At 34.7% G+C, this 18,992-nt stretch overlaps 2 protein-coding genes across 2 annotated transcripts in view; one reads left to right on the top strand and one right to left on the bottom strand.

Annotated features, from left to right (window-relative positions):
- LOC140058164 (stabilin-2-like) overlaps positions 1-18,992 on the bottom strand; it is an 85,867-nt gene that overhangs the window by 19,492 nt on the left and 47,383 nt on the right. Inside the window, exons 40-53 of the mRNA XM_072103724.1 lie at positions 18,195-18,248; positions 17,509-17,598; positions 16,031-16,174; positions 15,544-15,657; positions 13,984-14,217; positions 13,602-13,691; positions 13,077-13,220; positions 12,324-12,380; positions 11,909-12,038; positions 4,408-4,554; positions 3,974-4,186; positions 3,364-3,554; positions 2,912-3,062; positions 2,408-2,532 (exon numbers count right to left, since the gene is read on the bottom strand). Of these exons, the coding sequence (XP_071959825.1) occupies positions 2,408-2,532; positions 2,912-3,062; positions 3,364-3,554; positions 3,974-4,186; positions 4,408-4,554; positions 11,909-12,038; positions 12,324-12,380; positions 13,077-13,220; positions 13,602-13,691; positions 13,984-14,217; positions 15,544-15,657; positions 16,031-16,174; positions 17,509-17,598; positions 18,195-18,248 (1,884 nt within the window). The remainder of the gene's footprint in view (positions 1-2,407; positions 2,533-2,911; positions 3,063-3,363; positions 3,555-3,973; positions 4,187-4,407; positions 4,555-11,908; positions 12,039-12,323; positions 12,381-13,076; positions 13,221-13,601; positions 13,692-13,983; positions 14,218-15,543; positions 15,658-16,030; positions 16,175-17,508; positions 17,599-18,194; positions 18,249-18,992) is intronic.
- LOC140058573 (uncharacterized) lies at positions 6,106-10,042 on the top strand. Its single transcript, XM_072104252.1, has 2 exons — positions 6,106-6,186; positions 9,613-10,042. Exons 1-2 carry the CDS (start codon positions 6,176-6,178, stop codon positions 9,890-9,892), a joined length of 291 nt encoding a protein of 96 aa, XP_071960353.1. The 5' UTR covers positions 6,106-6,175; the 3' UTR covers positions 9,893-10,042.

The raw sequence follows: 18,992 nt of genomic DNA on the forward strand, positions 1-18,992 counted from the left end.
AATGTATATGGACCATTTTAACTATATTTGAACTTTCTGACCCTTAGGTCCAGACTATTAATAATGTCAACAGGTGACATTTAGAATCAGTCTCATCACAGGTGACATTTAGAATCAGTCTCATCACAGGTGACATTTAGAATCAGTCTCATCACAGGTGAAATTTAGAATCAGTCTCATCACAGCTGACATTTAGAATCAGTCTCATCACAGCTGACATTTAGAATCAGTCTCATCACAGATGACATTTAGAATCAGTCTCATCCCAGGGTGACATTTAGAATCAGTCTCATCACAGGTGACATTTAGAATCAGTCTCATCACAGGTGAAATTTAGAATCAGTCTCATCACAGCTGACATTTAGAATCAGTCTCATCACAGCTGACATTTAGAATCAGTCTCATCACAGATGACATTTAGAATCAGTCTCATCCCAGGGTGACATTTAGAATCAGTCTCATCACAGATGACATTTAGAATCAGTCTCATCCCAGGTGACATTTAGAATCAGTCTCATCACAGCTGACATTTAGAATCAGTCTCATCACAGCTGACATTTAGAATCAGTCTCATCACAGCTGACATTTAGAATCAGTCTTATCACAGCTGACATTTAGAATCAGTCTCATCACAGATGACATTTAGAATCAGTCTCATCCCAGGTGACATTTAGAATCAGTCTCATCACAGGTGACATTTAGAATCAGTCTATTCACAGCTGACATTTAGAATCAGTCTCATCACAGCTGACATTTAGAATCAGTCTCATCACAGCTGACATTTAGAATCAGTCTCATCACAGCTGACATTTAGAATCAGTCTCATCACAGATGACATTTAGAATCAGTCTCATCCCAGGTGACATTTAGAATCAGTCTCATCACAGGTGACATTTAGAATCAGTCTATTCACAGCTGACATTTAGAATCAGTCTCATCACAGCTGACATTTAGAATCAGTCTCATCACAGCTGACATTTAGAATCAGTCTCATCACAGCTGACATTTAGAATCAGTCTTATCACAGCTGACATTTAGAATCAGTCTCATCACAGATGACATTTAGAATCAGTCTCATCACAGGTGACATTTAGAATCAGTCTCATCACAGCTGACATTTAGAATCAGTCTCATCACAGGTGACATTTAGAATCAGTCTCATCACAGATGACATTTAGAATCAGTCTCATCACAGATGACATTTAGAATCAGTCTCATCACAGGTGACATTTAGAATCAGTCTCATCACAGGTGACATTTAGAATCAGTCTCATCACAGATGCTTCTACATTTAGAATCAGTCTCATCACAGATGACATTTAGAATCAGTCTCATCACAGCTGACATTTAGAATCAGTCTCATCACAGATGCTTCTACATTTAGAATCAGTCTCATCACAGATGACATTTAGAATCAGTCTCATCACAGGTGACATTTAGAATCAGTCTCATCACAGATGCTTCTACATTTAGAATCAGTCTCATCACAGCTGACATTTAGAATCAGTCTTATCACAGATGCTTCTACATTTAGAATCAGTCTCATCACAGATGACATTTAGAATCAGTCTCATCACAGGTGACATTTAGAATCAGTCTCATCACAGATGCTTCTACATTTAGAATCAGTCTCATCACAGATGACATTTAGAATCAGTCTCATCACAGGTGACATTTAGAATCAGTCTCATCAGAGGTGACATTTAGAATCAGTCTCATCACAGATGCTTCTACATTTAGAATCAGTCATCAGTCTCATCACAGATGCTTCTACATTTAGAATCAGTCTCATCACAGATGACATTTAGAATCAGTCTCATCACAGGTGACATTTAGAATCAGTCTCATCACAGATGCTTCTACATTTAGAATCAGTCTCATCACAGATGCTTCTACATTTAGAATCAGTCTCATCACAGATGACATTTAGAATCAGTCTCATCACAGATGACATTTAGAATCAGTCTCATCACAGATGCTTCTACATTTAGAATCAGTCTCACCACAGATGACATTTAGAATCAGTCTCATCACAGATGCTTCTACATTTAGAATCAGTCTCATCACAGATGACATTTAGAATCAGTCTCATCACAGGTGACATTTAGAATCAGTCTCATCACAGGTGACATTTAGAATCAGTCTCATCACAGATGCTTCTACATTTAGAATCAGTCTCATCACAGATGCTTCTACATTTAGAATCAGTCTCATCACAGGTGACATTTAGAATCAGTCTCATCACAGATGCTTCTACATTTAGAATCAGTCTCATCACAGATGCTTCTACATTTAGAATCAGTCTCATCACAGGTGACATTTAGAATCAGTCTCATCACAGATGCTTCTACATTTAGAATCAGTCTCATCACAGATGCTTCTAAATTTTGTAGACTTACTAACTTACCCGATAGAACTGAGAGAATTCTGGGATAGTTGCTAATGTGTCGTACACGTTTCCATTACAAAGTGTACCATTACCAACATAACCATCTCGACATATACACTGCCTACTGCCATATGGATTGCTTTCTATAAAACATAATATATATTTAACAATAAAAAAAACTATTATGAGAAATAACAGATATATTTGGACCGTCAAAATGAAGATATGAGCATGCTGATATCTGTAAGATAAGTGTTAGGGTCTTTCTATGAACGTGCTACTGTCTTCATTTTATTGGTCACAGTATATCTTGAATTAAACAAATTAATTGGCATGCCAAGCCTTACTCCTAAGTGTAATCATTTACTATAAAAAAAATAACCCGGCTGTATGAGCCAATAAATATATCAAACAAAGCCCAGTTTATTATAAATATAAATACAGTTTGAGGAATCATACATGTCCTCCCTCTAAAAAAAAACCAATCAAACAAAATTCATGACATGTGCAATTGTAACAAACCTGTTGGTGGAATTTCATGGCAATCAGCATTTTCGGAGCATCCTCCATTATCACTAGAACACCGCCCTCTGTTTGACGGTGTACTTGTAGGTATTTCACAAATGAAACCATCACCAAGATACGGTAAGATACAGGAACAAGTTCGCTGATTCTGAAAACCAAATTTGAGTAATAAGAACGCATTTGCACACGACTCTCCTAAAGCTTTAGGATGTAATTAATATTGTGATTGTAAAATGTAATGATACAGTAATTTAATTTTGTTATTTAACAACTTACAGAGATAAGATAAGAGTTGTTCGTACTCCAATAAAAGACACAAAAACTACCAACTACCAACTACTATCTCTAACGCCTTAAGTTGCTGGGTGCTAAAAAAGGTATTTGTCCTGAATGAGTTGTACTACAGGGGGTACAGTAGTTGCCAGATATGTGCTGGACTTGTGACTTACCGGAGCTGTGTGTGTGCATTGAGCCTCTTTGTGGCAGCCACCATTATCAGTTGAACACGAATTGACAGGATTACATGTCCATCCATTGCCTTCATAGTTTGCTACACATGTACAAACAACTTGTCCTTCACTCTGTAAACATGTTGCAAAGGAACTACACCCTCCATTCAAATATGAACATGTATCTTTTTCTGTAAACAATTTAAATATTAAAACAATAAAGATAAACCATGGAGATTACATAATACACTAGAGGGTGTACTAAAGCAAAATTACAACACTCATTCTTTGTTTATGGCCATGTTCAATACAATCATGAAATTTATAATCAACTTTCTACACATTTTATGTCATTTTAAGCATGTAAAAATTCCCATGCGTGTGCAAAATTGTTAGGCACGTGGTGCACACATAGCATTAAAAACATAATTTTTTCGCGTGACCTAACTTGTCCGTCACCTAACTTGTCCGTAGTGACGAGTTCAAATTTAGTTAATTATAATTTAATTTATACTGAATACTGAAATGCATTGTTTTTAAATTGTATACACTTTTCTGCAGCCTGCTCCAATTTTGTTAATAGTAAGTAAGTATAGTTTTGTATGTTTACCTGTACACTCTCTTCCATTACCATCATATTGTGGCAAACAGTCACATTTGTCCTCATAACGACAAACTGCATAGTTATGGCACGGAGGGTTACAGACAGGTGAAGGTTGCAGTTGTTCATTACAAATGGTACCTGTCCATCCTTCCAGACAAAAACAGCTTCCAGAACCAAGTATTCCATCTTCACAAATACCATGAGCTGAACATGCACACACTGCAATTATAAATAAATCATGCTAACTGACATTTTCTTTTCTTCATTTTTTTTTATGAATAACTGTGGAATTATAGATGTTAATTGTTGATATTTCTACAATTGTTCATCTTTTAAAATGTTGGCAAAACTTTTCCAAGAAAATGTTAAAAAAGACAAATAGCAGAAGTAGACACTTGACAAGGCAACAGGTTTTGGGAGGTCGTTACTTCTCAACGTACCTGTGCATTGTGGGCCATAGTGTTCTGGCTGACATGATTGACAGGCATCACCGCGGTAGTTGTCATAGCAATTGCATGTTCCATTGCTTTCAATACCATCATTACATTCTCCATGGTTGTTGCATGGTGTACTGCCACCTGGACAACCTACAGTACAACAAAACAGCATTTATAATGCAAACATGCATGCTTTGAAACAAATATATAATAACTTCGATTGAATAAAGATTAAGCACAACATAAACAGAGATGCACATTAAAAATGCCTACCATGGCATAAACTGTATGACCTAAACCAAGATACATACAATGCATAAACTAGAGGTGCGCAGATATCACGATACTGATCAGATTTCACATGCTTTGAAATTGTGATATTATATATATATATATTGGATTTAGTCCAGAAGCCCAGATTGGTTAAATTAGCATTGTGAGTGGGGAAGAGAAGAGTGGGGTATTTGACTCTTAATTTTTGAATTGAATTCAATATAAGAGATAGAAGAAACATGACTTGTACTATTACATAACACAGTAGATTCTTGTCATTTGTTGGATGATTGTGGGTCACATTTTCTTGTACTATTACATAACACAGTAGATAACACATTTTCACATGATATTAAAAAACTGCTCCATTGAACCCATATGTGATCAATCATACAATTTTGGTATATGTCCATTGAATTTTGTTATATTGTGCATTCATTCTTGCTACAATGAGTATCAACCATGCACAACACAAGGCTGTTGAATGGCAGCATGTGTTGTCAACCTGTAGTTGAAAAAAAAAATGGAGCGCTGTCTTTTTTAATGGTTTTAACTTTGGCCTAGGTTCTTGTATAAAGGTAGAAAAATAATGAATGTTTTGTATTCGTGGAATGGAACAAGTAATTTAATTTGGTGAAAGATGTTCAATATTTGTATACAGTATTATCACCAGGCAGTTTAGCTTTCTCTATGCTTATACAAGTATATATACTGTACATAAATGTAAACGATCTACACAATAGAGTGGAAACAGCACAAATCTTCAGATTTGGTAGAAAAATAATGAATGTTTTGTATTCGTGGAATGGAACAAGTAATTTAATTTGGTGAAAGATGTTCAATATTTGTATACAGTATTATCACCAGGCAGTTTAGCTTTCTCTATGCTTATACAAGTATATATACTGTACATAAATGTAAACGATCTACACAATAGAGTATTATCACCAGGCAGTTTAGCTTTCTCTATGCTTATACAAGTATATATACTGTACATAAATGTAAACGATCTACACAATAGAGTGGAAACAGCACAAATCTTCAGATTAGGTAGAAAAATAATGAATGTTTTGTATTCGTGGAATGGAACAAGTAATTTAATTTGGTGAAAGATGTTCAATATTTGTATACAGTATTATCACCAGGCAGTTTAGCTTTCTCTATGCTTATACAAGTATATATACTGTACATAAATGTAAACGATCTACACAATAGAGTGGAAACAGCACAAATCTTCAGATATCAAACTTCAGATGGTATACCATGGATAGTAGAACTGGCATTGTTATTATATCATGAGAAGTTAGTCTTGTTATTGTTATCTGCTGTAACAAGAAACATTTTAACAAGTAACAAAATCGTAGTGGACTCAATAAATGTATATTTTGGCAGTATGTATGTCAACAAACTAATAAAGAATAAATATCTTCTTATATAGGGGAAACAACTACAGAACTTTACTGACCAACCAAAAATATAAGACATTCAGAAAATAATCATGTATTTTGGGTAGGTAAATTTTCATACTATTTTAGATGAGTATTCTGTATATTTTATCTTTCCAGTCATTGCTGTTAATTCTTATCTCCATGATGCATATCATCACCTTGATTCAAAAAGAAATTATGTACGGTCTATATTTTTCGATTTCTCCAGTGCTTTTAATACTATTTTACCACATGTTTTAATTGATAGATTATTAAGTTTTAATGTCTCACCTCAGCTCGCCAAAGTTATATATAGTTTTTTGATTAATAGACCGCAGATGGTTAAGTGCAATGGTATCCTATCCAACAAAGAATCCACCAGTGTTGGAGCTCCTCAAGGATGTGTTATCTCTCCAATTTTGTTCTCTTTTTATTCTAGTAGTTTTAATATTTTAAGTAAAGATTGCAATATTGTAAAATACGCTGACGATACTGTAATTAGTGGTTTTCTTTGCGATAGTAAGCATAATGTAAATGAATTTGTTAATGAAGTTGGAAGATTTGTTAATTGGTGTGAAGATATGAACTTAATACTTAATATTACTAAAACCAAAGAGATGATAATAGATTTTCGTAAAACCGCAGTTGAACATAATGTAATAACTATTAAAGAAACCGAGGTTGAAAGAGTAACTCAATACAAATACTTAGGTACTATAATTGACAACAAATTAAAATGGGAGTCAAACTCTCTCATGATTTCCAAGAAGGCATCTCAAAGGCTCTACTTTCTCAGAAAACTCAAGCAAATTAGAGTTGATAACACTATTTTAATTCTATTTTATCAAAGTATTATTCAAAGTATTTTATCTTTTAGCATTGGATGTTTTTATGGTAACTTTACTGAAAATGATAAGAAAAATATTGAGAGACCACGTAAAATTGCACAACGTATTATTAAAGCTGATCTAACGCCTTGTTCATTTATCTATGAAAAGAGTATTCTAAAAAAAGTTAACAATATTATGAAAGACCCCACTCATCCGTTACATTACTGTTATAACTTAAATAGATCAGGCATTAGGCTACGACCTCCAAGAGCAAATCATTGTAGAACTAGAAAATCCTTCGTTGTAAATAGCATTCATATTTTTAATTCTAATGTAAGACGTTAATGCAATTTTTAATAGTTTTACATTTTTAACAGTATTTTTAACTTTTTATCTTGTATTTTTAATCTGTTATAATACTGCACGTTTTTAAATTGTTGCAATACTGTTGTTTTAATCTACCAAGCAAAGTGAATTTCCATTTTATGGACAAATAAAATTTCTTGAATCTTGAATCTTGAATTATCCCTGTACTGTGAATACCGAAGTTAATTTCTTTTTATGTAATGGCTTAGTATCTTGGATTATATCTTTATTCCATGTTGGTGGCATGCTGTATTTGCAAATCATTTTCATATTTTGCCTTGCATGTGTAATAAATGATAATACATTTTACATTTACAATGTTATACCTGGTGTGTAATTGCGCAAATCAAGCAGAAGACTAAGATGCATATGTATATATCAACATAACATTCTGATTCAAACATACTGTAATTCAAATTGTAGTCTTCAATCTAGCTTTTAAAAAAAAATTAATTTCTGCAGTAAAGTTTATAGCGATTCAAAATACAAATACAAAAATTGTATAATGGTTTTGAGGAAGAGGGGTGGGGGGGGGGGGGGAGAGAGCAAGCGAGAGAGAGGGTAAAGAAAGAGGTGAGGGTAAAAAAGAGAGGTGAGGGTAAAAAAAGAGAGGTGAGGGTAAATAAAGAGAGGTGAGGGTAAAGAAAGAGAGGTGAGGGTAAAAAAAGAGAGGTGAGGGTAAATAAAGAGAGGTGAGGGTAAATAAAGAGAGGTGAGGGTAAATAAAGAGAGGTGAGGGTAAAGAAAGAGAGGTGAGGGTAAAGAAAGAGAGGTGAGAGTAAAGAGAGGTGAGGGTAAAGAAAGAGAGGTGAGGGTAAAGAAAGAGAGGTGAGGGTAAAGAAAGAGAGGTGAGAGTAAAGCGAGGTGAGGGTAAAGAGAGAGAGAGGTGAGGGTAAAGAACGAGAGGTGAGGGTAAAAAACGAGAGGTGAGGGTAAAGAACGAGAGGTGAGGGTAAAGAGAGAGAGGTGAGGGTAAAGAAAGAGGTGAGAGTAAAGAAAGAGAGGCGAGGGTAAAGAAAGAGAGGTGAGGGTAAAGAAAGAGAGGCGAGGGTAAAAAAAGAGAGGTGAGGGTAAATAAAGAGAGGTGAGGGTAAAGAAAGAGAGGTGAGGGTAAATAAAGAGAGGTGAGAGTAAAAAAAGAGAGGTGAGGGTAAATAAAGAGAGGTGAGGGTAAAGAAAGAGAGGTGAGGATAAAAAAAAAGAGGTGAGGGTAAAGAAAGAGAGGTGAGGGTAAAAAAAGAGAGGTGAGGGTAAATAAAGAGAGGTGAGGGTAAATAAAGAGAGGTGAGGGTAAAGAAAGAGAGGTGAGGGTAAAGAAAGAGAGGTGAGGGTAAATAAAGAGAGGTGAGGGTAAAGAAAGAGAGGTGAGGGTAAAGAAAGAGAGGTGAGGGTAAAGAAAGAGAGGTGAGAGTAAAGAGAGGTGAGGGTAAAGAAAGAGAGGTGAGGGTAAAGAAAGAGAGGTGAGAGTAAAGCGAGGTGAGGGTAAAGAGAGAGAGGTGAGGGTAAAGAACGAGAGGTGAGGGTAAAGAACGAGAGGTGAGGGTAAAGAACGAGAGGTGAGGGTAAAGAACGAGAGGTGAGGGTAAAGAGAGAGAGGCGAGGGTAAAGAAAGAGAGGCGAGGGTAAAGAAAGAGAGGCGAGGGTAAAGAAAGAGAGGCGAGGGTAAAGAAAGAGAGGTGAGGGTAAAGAAAGAGAGGTGAGGGTAAAGAAAGAGAGGTGAGGGTAAAGAAAGAGAGGTGAGGGTAAAGAAAGAGAGGTGAGGGTAAAGAGAGAGAGGTGAGGGTAAAGAACGAGAGGTGAGGGTAAAGAACGAGAGGTGAGGGTAAAGAACAAGAGGTGAGGGTAAAGAGAGAGAGGTGAGGGTAAAGAAAGAGGTGAGAGTAAAGAAATAGAGGCGAGGGTAAAGAAAGAGAGGTGAGGGTAAAGAAAGAGAGGTGAGGGTAAAGAAAGAGAGGTGAGGGTAAAGAAAGAGAGGTGAGGGTAAAGAAAGAGAGGTGAGGGTAAAGAAAGAGAGGTGAGAGTAAAGAAAGAGAGGTGAGGGTAAAGAAAGAGAGGTGAGGGTAAAGAAAGAGAGGTGAGGGTAAAGAAAGAGAGGTGAGGGTAAAGAAAGAGAGGTGAGAGTAAAGAGAGGTGAGGGTAAAGAAAGAGAGGTGAGGGTGTCCTGGGAGTATATGTTATAAGCATCATCAGCCATCACTATTAAATTTGCTTTTGGTTGTTAATGTAATCAAATATGTGAAAGGCTGCACAATGTATATACTATAGCATTAGTTAGCAATGCCTGATTAGTGACAACAATGATTGGATTTCAGATTTAACATACTGTTTATAATTGCCATACAAGTTGTTGTCATCCAAGCAAATTCGGCTCAAACTGCATCTGAGGCATGTAATAGCTGTTGTACAGCTGGGGTTCCTGGTATTCCAGGACAACATGGTAATCCAGGTGTATCAGGACCACAAGGAATAAATGGAGAAAAGGGAATGAAAGGAGACTATGGAGAACAAGAAATAAAAGGAGAACAGGGAATAAAAGGGGAACAAGGAACGGAAGGAGAACAAGGAACGAAAGGAGAACAAGGAATAAAATGAGACAATGGAAGGGTTGGATTAGATGGGGTTCCTGGTAAATTAGGACCAAAGGGACCTCAAGGTCTCATTGGGCTACCAGGTGCAAATGGTGTAAAAGGGCAAAAGGGTGAAAAGGCTAATATTACTACTAGCCAGAATAAATCTGCCTTTACAGCAGTTTTTACATCAAACCCAGGTCGTGCTTCTGGTCCATTAAAGTATGACACAATAATTACAAATGTAGGAAATGACTATAACAAAGAAACAGGCAAATTTGTCTGTGCTATTGCAGGCATTTATGTATTTCAGGTCACATCAAGGGCTTCAACAAGTGGTCAGACTCTTACAAAAATCATGAAAAATGGGGATAAACAAGTATCTGTGTATATGACTTCTTATTCTGCCAGCACAATGGTGATACTTGATCTGGTATTAGGTGATGAAGTATGGACTCAGCCACACCCTGGTTCAACCTATAACTATTACTACAGTGATGGTGATAGATATTTCTCATTCTCAGGTTTTCTGCTTTACGCAACATAAAAAATAACTGTCTAAAGAAGGTTAAATAATCATATATTTAAGTGGCAACTTTCGTTGCTGTTGGTTTTGATGAAATAAAATAAAATATCATCAAAAAGAATATAAAGCAATTAAAATAAGCAAACTTTAGTTATAAATAAGAACATATTACAATGAGTTGAGCATAAAACATTTTAACACACTTTAGCATAATATGCTTTCTATATGTGGATATGTAATTTCTTATTGTTCAGTATATTCTATCTACTGCATGTACAAGTTTTAATAAATTACTTACCTATACCATGAAACACTTGTTTACAAATTAGTTGTTTTTGTGCTAATGTGTAGTCTAACTTGTGCTGATATTTGAGAAGAAGCTTGAAAAATGCCGACAAAATGCCAAGTAGTAAGGTTCATTGTCTACAACCACTTTCTTCCGCCAAAAAATTGTTTTTTTGCATGTCCTTATTTGCATATATTACATAGCCTAATGTAAATACGCGAACGTGATTGGTTGAAATTGCATCACATGACTACCGCTGCGAGGATCATAAATCGTATATCCTCGAGAACGATGATATTGACTGAGTAATTTTCGCGTAATTATCGTGTCCCTGTCACTAATCATATAAATTCTCGAGTACGATGATATTGACTGTGTAATTTTCGTGTGGCAACACTCGCGTTTGCTGATAAATAAACAAAAGTCATCTACTGGGTCTTGAACTCGCGATAAAATTGTCACTCCATCACAAGACAACGCTTCATGCGCTGCGCCACAGAACTTGCTTGACGAAATTAATCATCTAAACTATTTAAACTATGCATACATAGCGTCCTCATATATTTTTAGTCCTCCCTAGATGTGATGAAACACCATTTGTGATTGGTTAATACTCACAGTAGTAAGCGGTACGCGCGCGACGCACTGAACATCTGGTGATTCGGCTCGAAGAAGACGAATTATTATTTATTCGGCCTACCTCATAATATTATTATTAATGTAGGCTTATTGATGGAAATTCTTCTGTTATTATTTAAACGACCTAGGCTAGTGAATATTTTATTGCCAAGGAATCATTAATTAGTAATTATCTGTATATTATTCTTCGAAGGTAAGGTGTCTGAGCAGCTTGTTTACATACAACACAAAAAGGAGGCCTAGCATAGCTTCACCCGACCCAGCAGATATTCTACTTGTTGTTGGCTATGTAATATAACAGATATTGCCTTTTATATCGGTAAAACATAAGATTAGACATCCCCTCGGGAATGATATTAAGTTCTTGGGAATTGTATATTTCCCTCAGCAAATATATATTCCCTCGAACATAATATCATTCCCTCGGGGATGTCAAATCTTATATTTAACCTCTAAGCAGTCAATATCTGTATAATAATATATGATCATAACTTAAATAAGGATAATATACAATTGAACATGCCATAGTGAACCTACACTAAAATGCATGAGGCATTAATTTACAAGCAACATTTACAACGCACACATACCGAAGCAATCACGTCCATAGAAGTTTTCACAGCAGCGATGCAGGACATACCGCTGGACACAATCTACTCGGCATCCAAGTTCAGTCTGGTACCAGCCAGAAGAATAATAGCAGTCTCTGTATACATTGCCCTAATCATTTATAATGGATTACAATTGTAAGGACACAAAAAACAACAGGTTGTTAATTTATCAAAACAAATTATCTATATTATATTTTTGGTTGCTCTTCCTTCTACTTAAATTATTAAATTTTTTGAAGAACAGAAAAATTGTTGTATGTTATATCCATGTTATCAGTTGCTAAAGCATCATTGTACATATATATTTCAACCACTATAATTATAATTATAGAGACTATAATTTGTAAAAATATTACAATTTCCAATTTAATTAAAGCTACAGATAACTACTCACAGTGACTTTATAACCCTCAGGACAAGTAAACTGAACAGCGCAATCTTGACAAGGACTCTATAAAGTAAAATTTAATTAATTCATTCATTCTGTCCAACATTGACATTCACAATATATGCAAGACATGTGATTTAGCTACATTCATCAAAACCCAGCAATGAAATTATGCTGCACATCTGATTAGATCCGATAATGATCGGATGACGAAAAAGTTATTTTTCCAAGATGACAAATGCTCCAAGCGTGGTAGAAATACGAACCCGTTATTCAAACAAGTTCTCGATAATGTTGGAATGGTCAAACAAGCCTTCATTAACAACTCGAAGGCCCGCTTATTTTGAATCGGCATTTATTTATAAATGCCATTTAGAACACTCTGTCAGAGTTACAGATTAAATTTCTATATTACATATTAGGCTTTACTTCTTAATTCTTACGCGAAAGATTATCAGTGAGTTAGGGGATACCTTTAATTATTTTCCATTTCAAGCATGTCCAAACTATAGAGGGTGCTATAAAATTTGGAAAAATACACCAAACCACAGAGAGTGCCAATAAAAAAAAAATATTATCTATGAATAGTGCGTATGCCAGGCTTAATAAACAATGCATGAATTTATTAAAGATCTTACGGACTATTTAGTATGTTTTCTATTTTCTTTCTCTATCTTGAGCCTATTAATATTAGAAATTAAAATTGTTTATACTATATTTATATTTATCAGGATATTTAAAAAAAGAAATGCAGTATACCTTAACAGTATTGTAAGTAACATCATCACAACGACCTCCGATGCTTGGTAGGTCAAGTACAGCATCAATACCAAACACCACACCATCAGCAAACATGATGTTGGACTGCAGAATCATAGCCTCCATGTTTACGTAACCATCGCCCTACAAACAAAAGATAATTTTCCATGTGAAGATTCTATTCAATTTTGAGGTATAAATAATTTTACACAGTGCTTACATGCAATTTCTTGAAACCATAAATATCCCATATTTAGGGCTCATAAACTTCAGGTATATATCATCATATAGGAATAAGAAAAAAGGCGTGGTGCATGTAACACACATGTAAGCAAGCTTGCAATTAAAAAAAATGGATACAATTAATTTTTGACTAAATTAACAGCATGTTTCGGACTATTTTAAGCATTGCATTTAAACAAAGTCAGACACTTTGGACCAGCCCACCCGTGTGGTTTATCTGCTATACAGTTGCTACCTGACAGCATTGCTTGAAGAGAATAGGTAAACCACTACTAAACTCACGATAACTTGTCCACATCCAGCAGAAATTGATGAGCCTTGCAGTGTGGCTAGAGTACTACCATCTCTTAATATCATTTCAGATAGACGAATCTACAAACAATAAAACATAAATGCACATATTCCGTTCAAAATGGAAGAGGTGTGAATTTAACTTAAAGCTCTATCCACACTATCAAATCTGTCCACACTATCTAACACTGGTGACACAATGCAAGGACATAGACGCAACGCAATGAAAACAGTACGAATCATCCATTGTTTGTGATTACTTCCTTTTATTGCGTCTCTAGTGGGCACCAAGCATTAGGTGGCAAGTCAGCAAATGTCATATGAGGAGACAAATAAATAAACTTGTTTCAGAAATTTCATTGGCGATTCTCACCTTCTTATCAGCAAGTACATGGAATCGCAGATATTCACCAAGAATTTCAACATTATTTTCAAGTTGGTGCTTTTTGTCTGCTGGGAGGTTGTTGAAAGCTTGGTTGGTTGGAGCAAATAGAGTGAAGGGTTTGTAGAGGGGGTTTTCTAATGTTTCAAACATCCCAGCAAATTTCATCATTTCAATCAAAGTTGTGTAATTGTTCCACAATAAAGTTTCCCTCAGTGTTGAATTCTGAAATCAGAGCAATCTCTGCCATTATGTACAAAACAAATTAAAGTTCTATATTCCACTAAACATGGAACAAAAATGAAAAAAATGATGACCAAGTAAAGTAAACTGATACAGACAAACAAAGGAGAATATTCATGTAAATTTGGGGACTGTTTACGCGTCAACTGGAATTTTCTCCCAAGAATGACAAAAATACTGAATACTGAATAGCTTTATTTGTCCATCATATAAAGAAATAATAGAAATTCTTCTTAAAGATGAATTAAAAATGAATATAACCAAAGAAAGTAAAAAGAAGGGTTATTCTTACCTGCATGTCAGCATATTCAGGTGTCAGTACAGTGTCTATGATGTGTATTATACCATTAGTTGGTTATTCTTGTGCATGTCAGCATATTCAGGTGTCAGTACAGTGTCTATGATGTGTATTATACCATTAGTTGGTTATTCTTACCTGCATGTCAGCATATTCAGGTGTCAGTACAGTGTCTATGATGTGTATTATACCATTAGTTGGTTATTCTTGTGCATGTCAGCATATTCAGGTGTCAGTACAGTGTCTATGATGTGTATTATACCATTAGTTGGTTATTCTTACCTGCATGTCACCATATTCAGGTGTCAGTACAGTGTCTATGATGTGTATTATACCATTAGTTGGTTATTCTTACCTGCATGTCAGCATATTCAGGTGTCAGTACAGTGTCTATGATGTGTATTATACCATTAGTTGGTTATTCTTACCTGCATGTCACCATATTCAGGTGTCAGTACAGTGTCTATGATGTGTATTATACCATTAGTTGGTTATTCTTACCCGCATGTCAGCATATTCAGGTGTCAGTACAGTGTCTATGATGTGTATTATACCATTAGTTGGTTATTCTTACCTGCATGTCACCATATTCAGGTGTCAGTACAGTGTATATGATGTGTATTATACCATTAGTTGGTTATTCTTACCTGCATGTCACCATATTCAGGTGTCAGTACAGTGTCTATGATGTGTATTATACCATTAGTTGGTTATTCTTACCTGCATGTCAGCATATTCAGGTGGAAGTACAGTGTCTATGATGTGTATTATACCATTAGTTGGTTATTCTTGTGCATGTCAGCATATTCAGGTGTCAGTACAGTGTCTATGATGTGTATTATATCATTAGTTGGTTATTCTTACCTGCATGTCACCATATTCAGGTGTCAGTAAAGTGTCTATGATGTGTATTATACCATTAGTTGGTTATTCTTACCTGCATGTCAGCATATTCAGGTGTCAGTACAGTGTCTATGATGTGTATTATATCATTAGTTGGTTATTCTTACCTGCATGTCACCATATTCAGGTGTCAGTACAGTGTCAATGATGTGTATTATACCATTAGTTGCTTCTATACTTGATATCACTTTTCCAATGTCATTTAAAAGCAAACCTGAATTCTATAAAGTGTAAAAGAATGTATATTGTTAGGCCTAAGATAATCTGTTTTTATCACATTTTATTTTCTAGTATATTTTTTCCGATTTAAACTGTACTCGAATAGAAAATAAATGCTCTGACAGTATACAATTCTCAGAAAATCAGGATTCAGGATGGGAGGAGGGGGGGGGGGGGGGGCGGCAAGCCTGCTGGGGGACCCTTATAACTGAAAGACAGGAGGTTTTTGATTTTCAGTGTGATAGAACTCCTTAGGGTAGATATTGGAATCACTCAGGCTAAGCTTTTCAATGAGCCTCAATAACCAAACAAACAGTAGCCAGAAAGACTGTAGTATAACAATCTTAGCTATTAACTAATATTCTGCATACTAACAATCAATGCCATTTTTAACTTCTGTCCATTAGTTGTTGTGATTTGCATCATCTTCTCTAGTTGGCTAACATTGAGGGCAGCACATCCAATAGTAAGGTAGTCCACAATGTCAGCAATTTGGTCATTTTCTTGCCAGATTTCCACCTGATAATCAAGACAAAAAAGTATAATTTTATATCAAATTTAAATAAATAACAAATTTGATGTAACTGAATGCAACAAGAACATCAGTGAAAAAAACACAAGAAACCTAAATTATTTAATCTAAATTGTTTAGATTGTTTTAGCAATGAACTAATCAATTACCATTTAATATCTGCACAATGTTTAACCAGATTTGCATAGTGTGAAGGCATTTTTGTGAAAATTTTACAGGGAACCACTAGCAAGGTCTATAAAAAACTTTATACAAATTCTATTAAAAACACTATGAACATTCTATACACGGTCTAAAAACTTAACTTCTCCCAAGACTTCAAAGGTTCACTTATACCAAAGAATATATATCACAAGAATGAGTATTCCGCGATTTTTGCATGAGAAATTTGTAACAGAGAGCTCCAGTGAGTGATGCCCGCCCTCATGAGGGCGGATGTATACATACTAAATAAGACTTGATTTAATAGATATTATACATGTCACATTAAATAGAATTATGATAATATATTTCGCAATTGTAAACTATTTTATAATACATATTTATTAACAAACTAGTGTACATTCACTTTTACAGACAATTATTTACTAACATGCTAAATTAGTTCACAAAAAAGGCCTAACACAGCAACACCAAAATCAATCAAATCAGCACGGCCTATTCTTTACCATTGCCGCGTACTACTCTACGCCCGGTAAATTAAGTATTGTTTTTATGATATAAATTAGTATAAAATACATGTTATTAATAGGATAAAATGTTAAATGCATTAACATTTATTTGTTTTACCAGAAACAAGTTAAATATAGGAATATTATTAAACTATCCTTCGTGAAAACGCGTAAACACCAACACGCCCGGTCACGCTATCGTAGCGCCCGGTTGATAAAGCGAACTGTTTAAAATACGGCAGTTTTTACTAAATAAATTGCATAAATCGAACAATTAAATATCCAAATAGCATTTAACATGATGTTGGCATGTAGTTGATAACATTTTTTATCATGAAAATACTACCGGTGGTCCAGCCTTTGATTAGTGAAACCGTCACAAAAAGTTGTATACATCCCAGATACATCCTCACTTATGGCGGCGCCCTACCACATGGACAATATTACTGTTACAGGGAAAATCGCGGATTACTCATTCTTGTGATATATATTCTTTGCTTATACACAGTGTAAAAGGGTATACACAAGAAATAATTTACCATTTTAGCGGGCGTGTGTCATCTTACCCATTTCAGTTTATTCAGAACCGTCTGATGACAAAACAAAAATAAAGTTTGCTTTCTCATTCCATACCAATTAATAGATCTTACCTGATCACTATGCAATTTATCAAATGCAGAGTTATGTGGTGCTAGAATGGTGTATGATCCCTCAACAGATAACCAGAGATGATGCAATGCCTAAAAGGTAAAACAATAAATCAATTTATTAAAGTAAATGTAACGAGATAAGTCTAGGGAAGAAGATGTTAAGGGTAGGTTGAAAAAGTTCTCAGTTATCCCAAGGTTTCTTGTAGTATGTAGTATAGTCTTTGACTTGAACCTTCTCCATCAATCCAGTGCAAATACTCTTACTATTTCAGAAGATATAATAATAAATAACATTATATACATACATACAGTACATACATACAGTACATACATACAGTACATACATACAGTACATACATACAGTACATACATACAGTACATACAGTACATACATACAGTACATACATACAGTACATACATACAGTACATACATACAGTACATACATACAGTACATACATACAGTACATACATACAGTACATACATACAGTACATACATACATACAGTACATACATACAGTACATAAATACAGTACATACATACAGTACATACATACAGTACATACATACAGTACATACATACAGTACATACATACAGTACATACATACAGTACATACATACAGTACATAAATACAGTACATACATACATACAGTACAAGGTCCATGTAATAAATATAAATGCTTACATTTGTTTGTATAATCCTATTAAAAGTACTGAGTTGTGAATTTAATGCCAATTCCTACAAATAAAATATTTTGAATATTAACACACGCAAATTCACAAGAATAAAACACAGTGTAAAACTACATACATACTGTACAAAGCTATCTAAAATAACAACAATAAAATGCATTAAAAGATAATTTATCTAACAAATATTTTTGCTTTGTTTTTTTACTATGAAAAAAATGAACATTAGGCCATATAAGTTTTTATTGTTTTAAATTTTGCATGGAAGGTTGAGTGGAAAAACAATTTTTAATAGTTTCTTACATTTTGGTTTGGGCATGAAAAAGGAATTGTATGCGTTAAAAATATTAATATATTAATGCTGTGGGTATTAGGGCCGGATCCTAAAATAGATAAAAAAAAATAAAAAAAAGCTACAGTCAGAACAAAATTACAGGGGTTTGGGTAAAATATTAATACATTATTGAGCACAGTGGCGGTTACAGTATAACAAAGAAGTCAATATATAAAAAAAGAAATGCCCCTATTAAAATCAATACTATATTATTATTAGCATATCACATATTATATAACACCTAAATAAATTCCTGTCATTTGATTGAACGAATGTGGGTCACATGGCGTGCAATAGTACACACTATTAAACGATCGTTTAATAGTACTTTTTAAAACATTTTGTGTACGAAAAAAAAAACGTTTCGCGGATGAAATAAAATTGTTGTTTGTAAACACCACCGCGAGATATGCAACAGTAGCAGATTTTTGTTAGACTTGCCCCAAGTCTGTATTGTTT

Source organism: Antedon mediterranea, chromosome 9 (assembly GCF_964355755.1).
Source record: "Antedon mediterranea chromosome 9, ecAntMedi1.1, whole genome shotgun sequence".
Classification (NCBI taxonomy): domain Eukaryota; kingdom Metazoa; phylum Echinodermata; class Crinoidea; order Comatulida; family Antedonidae; genus Antedon; species Antedon mediterranea.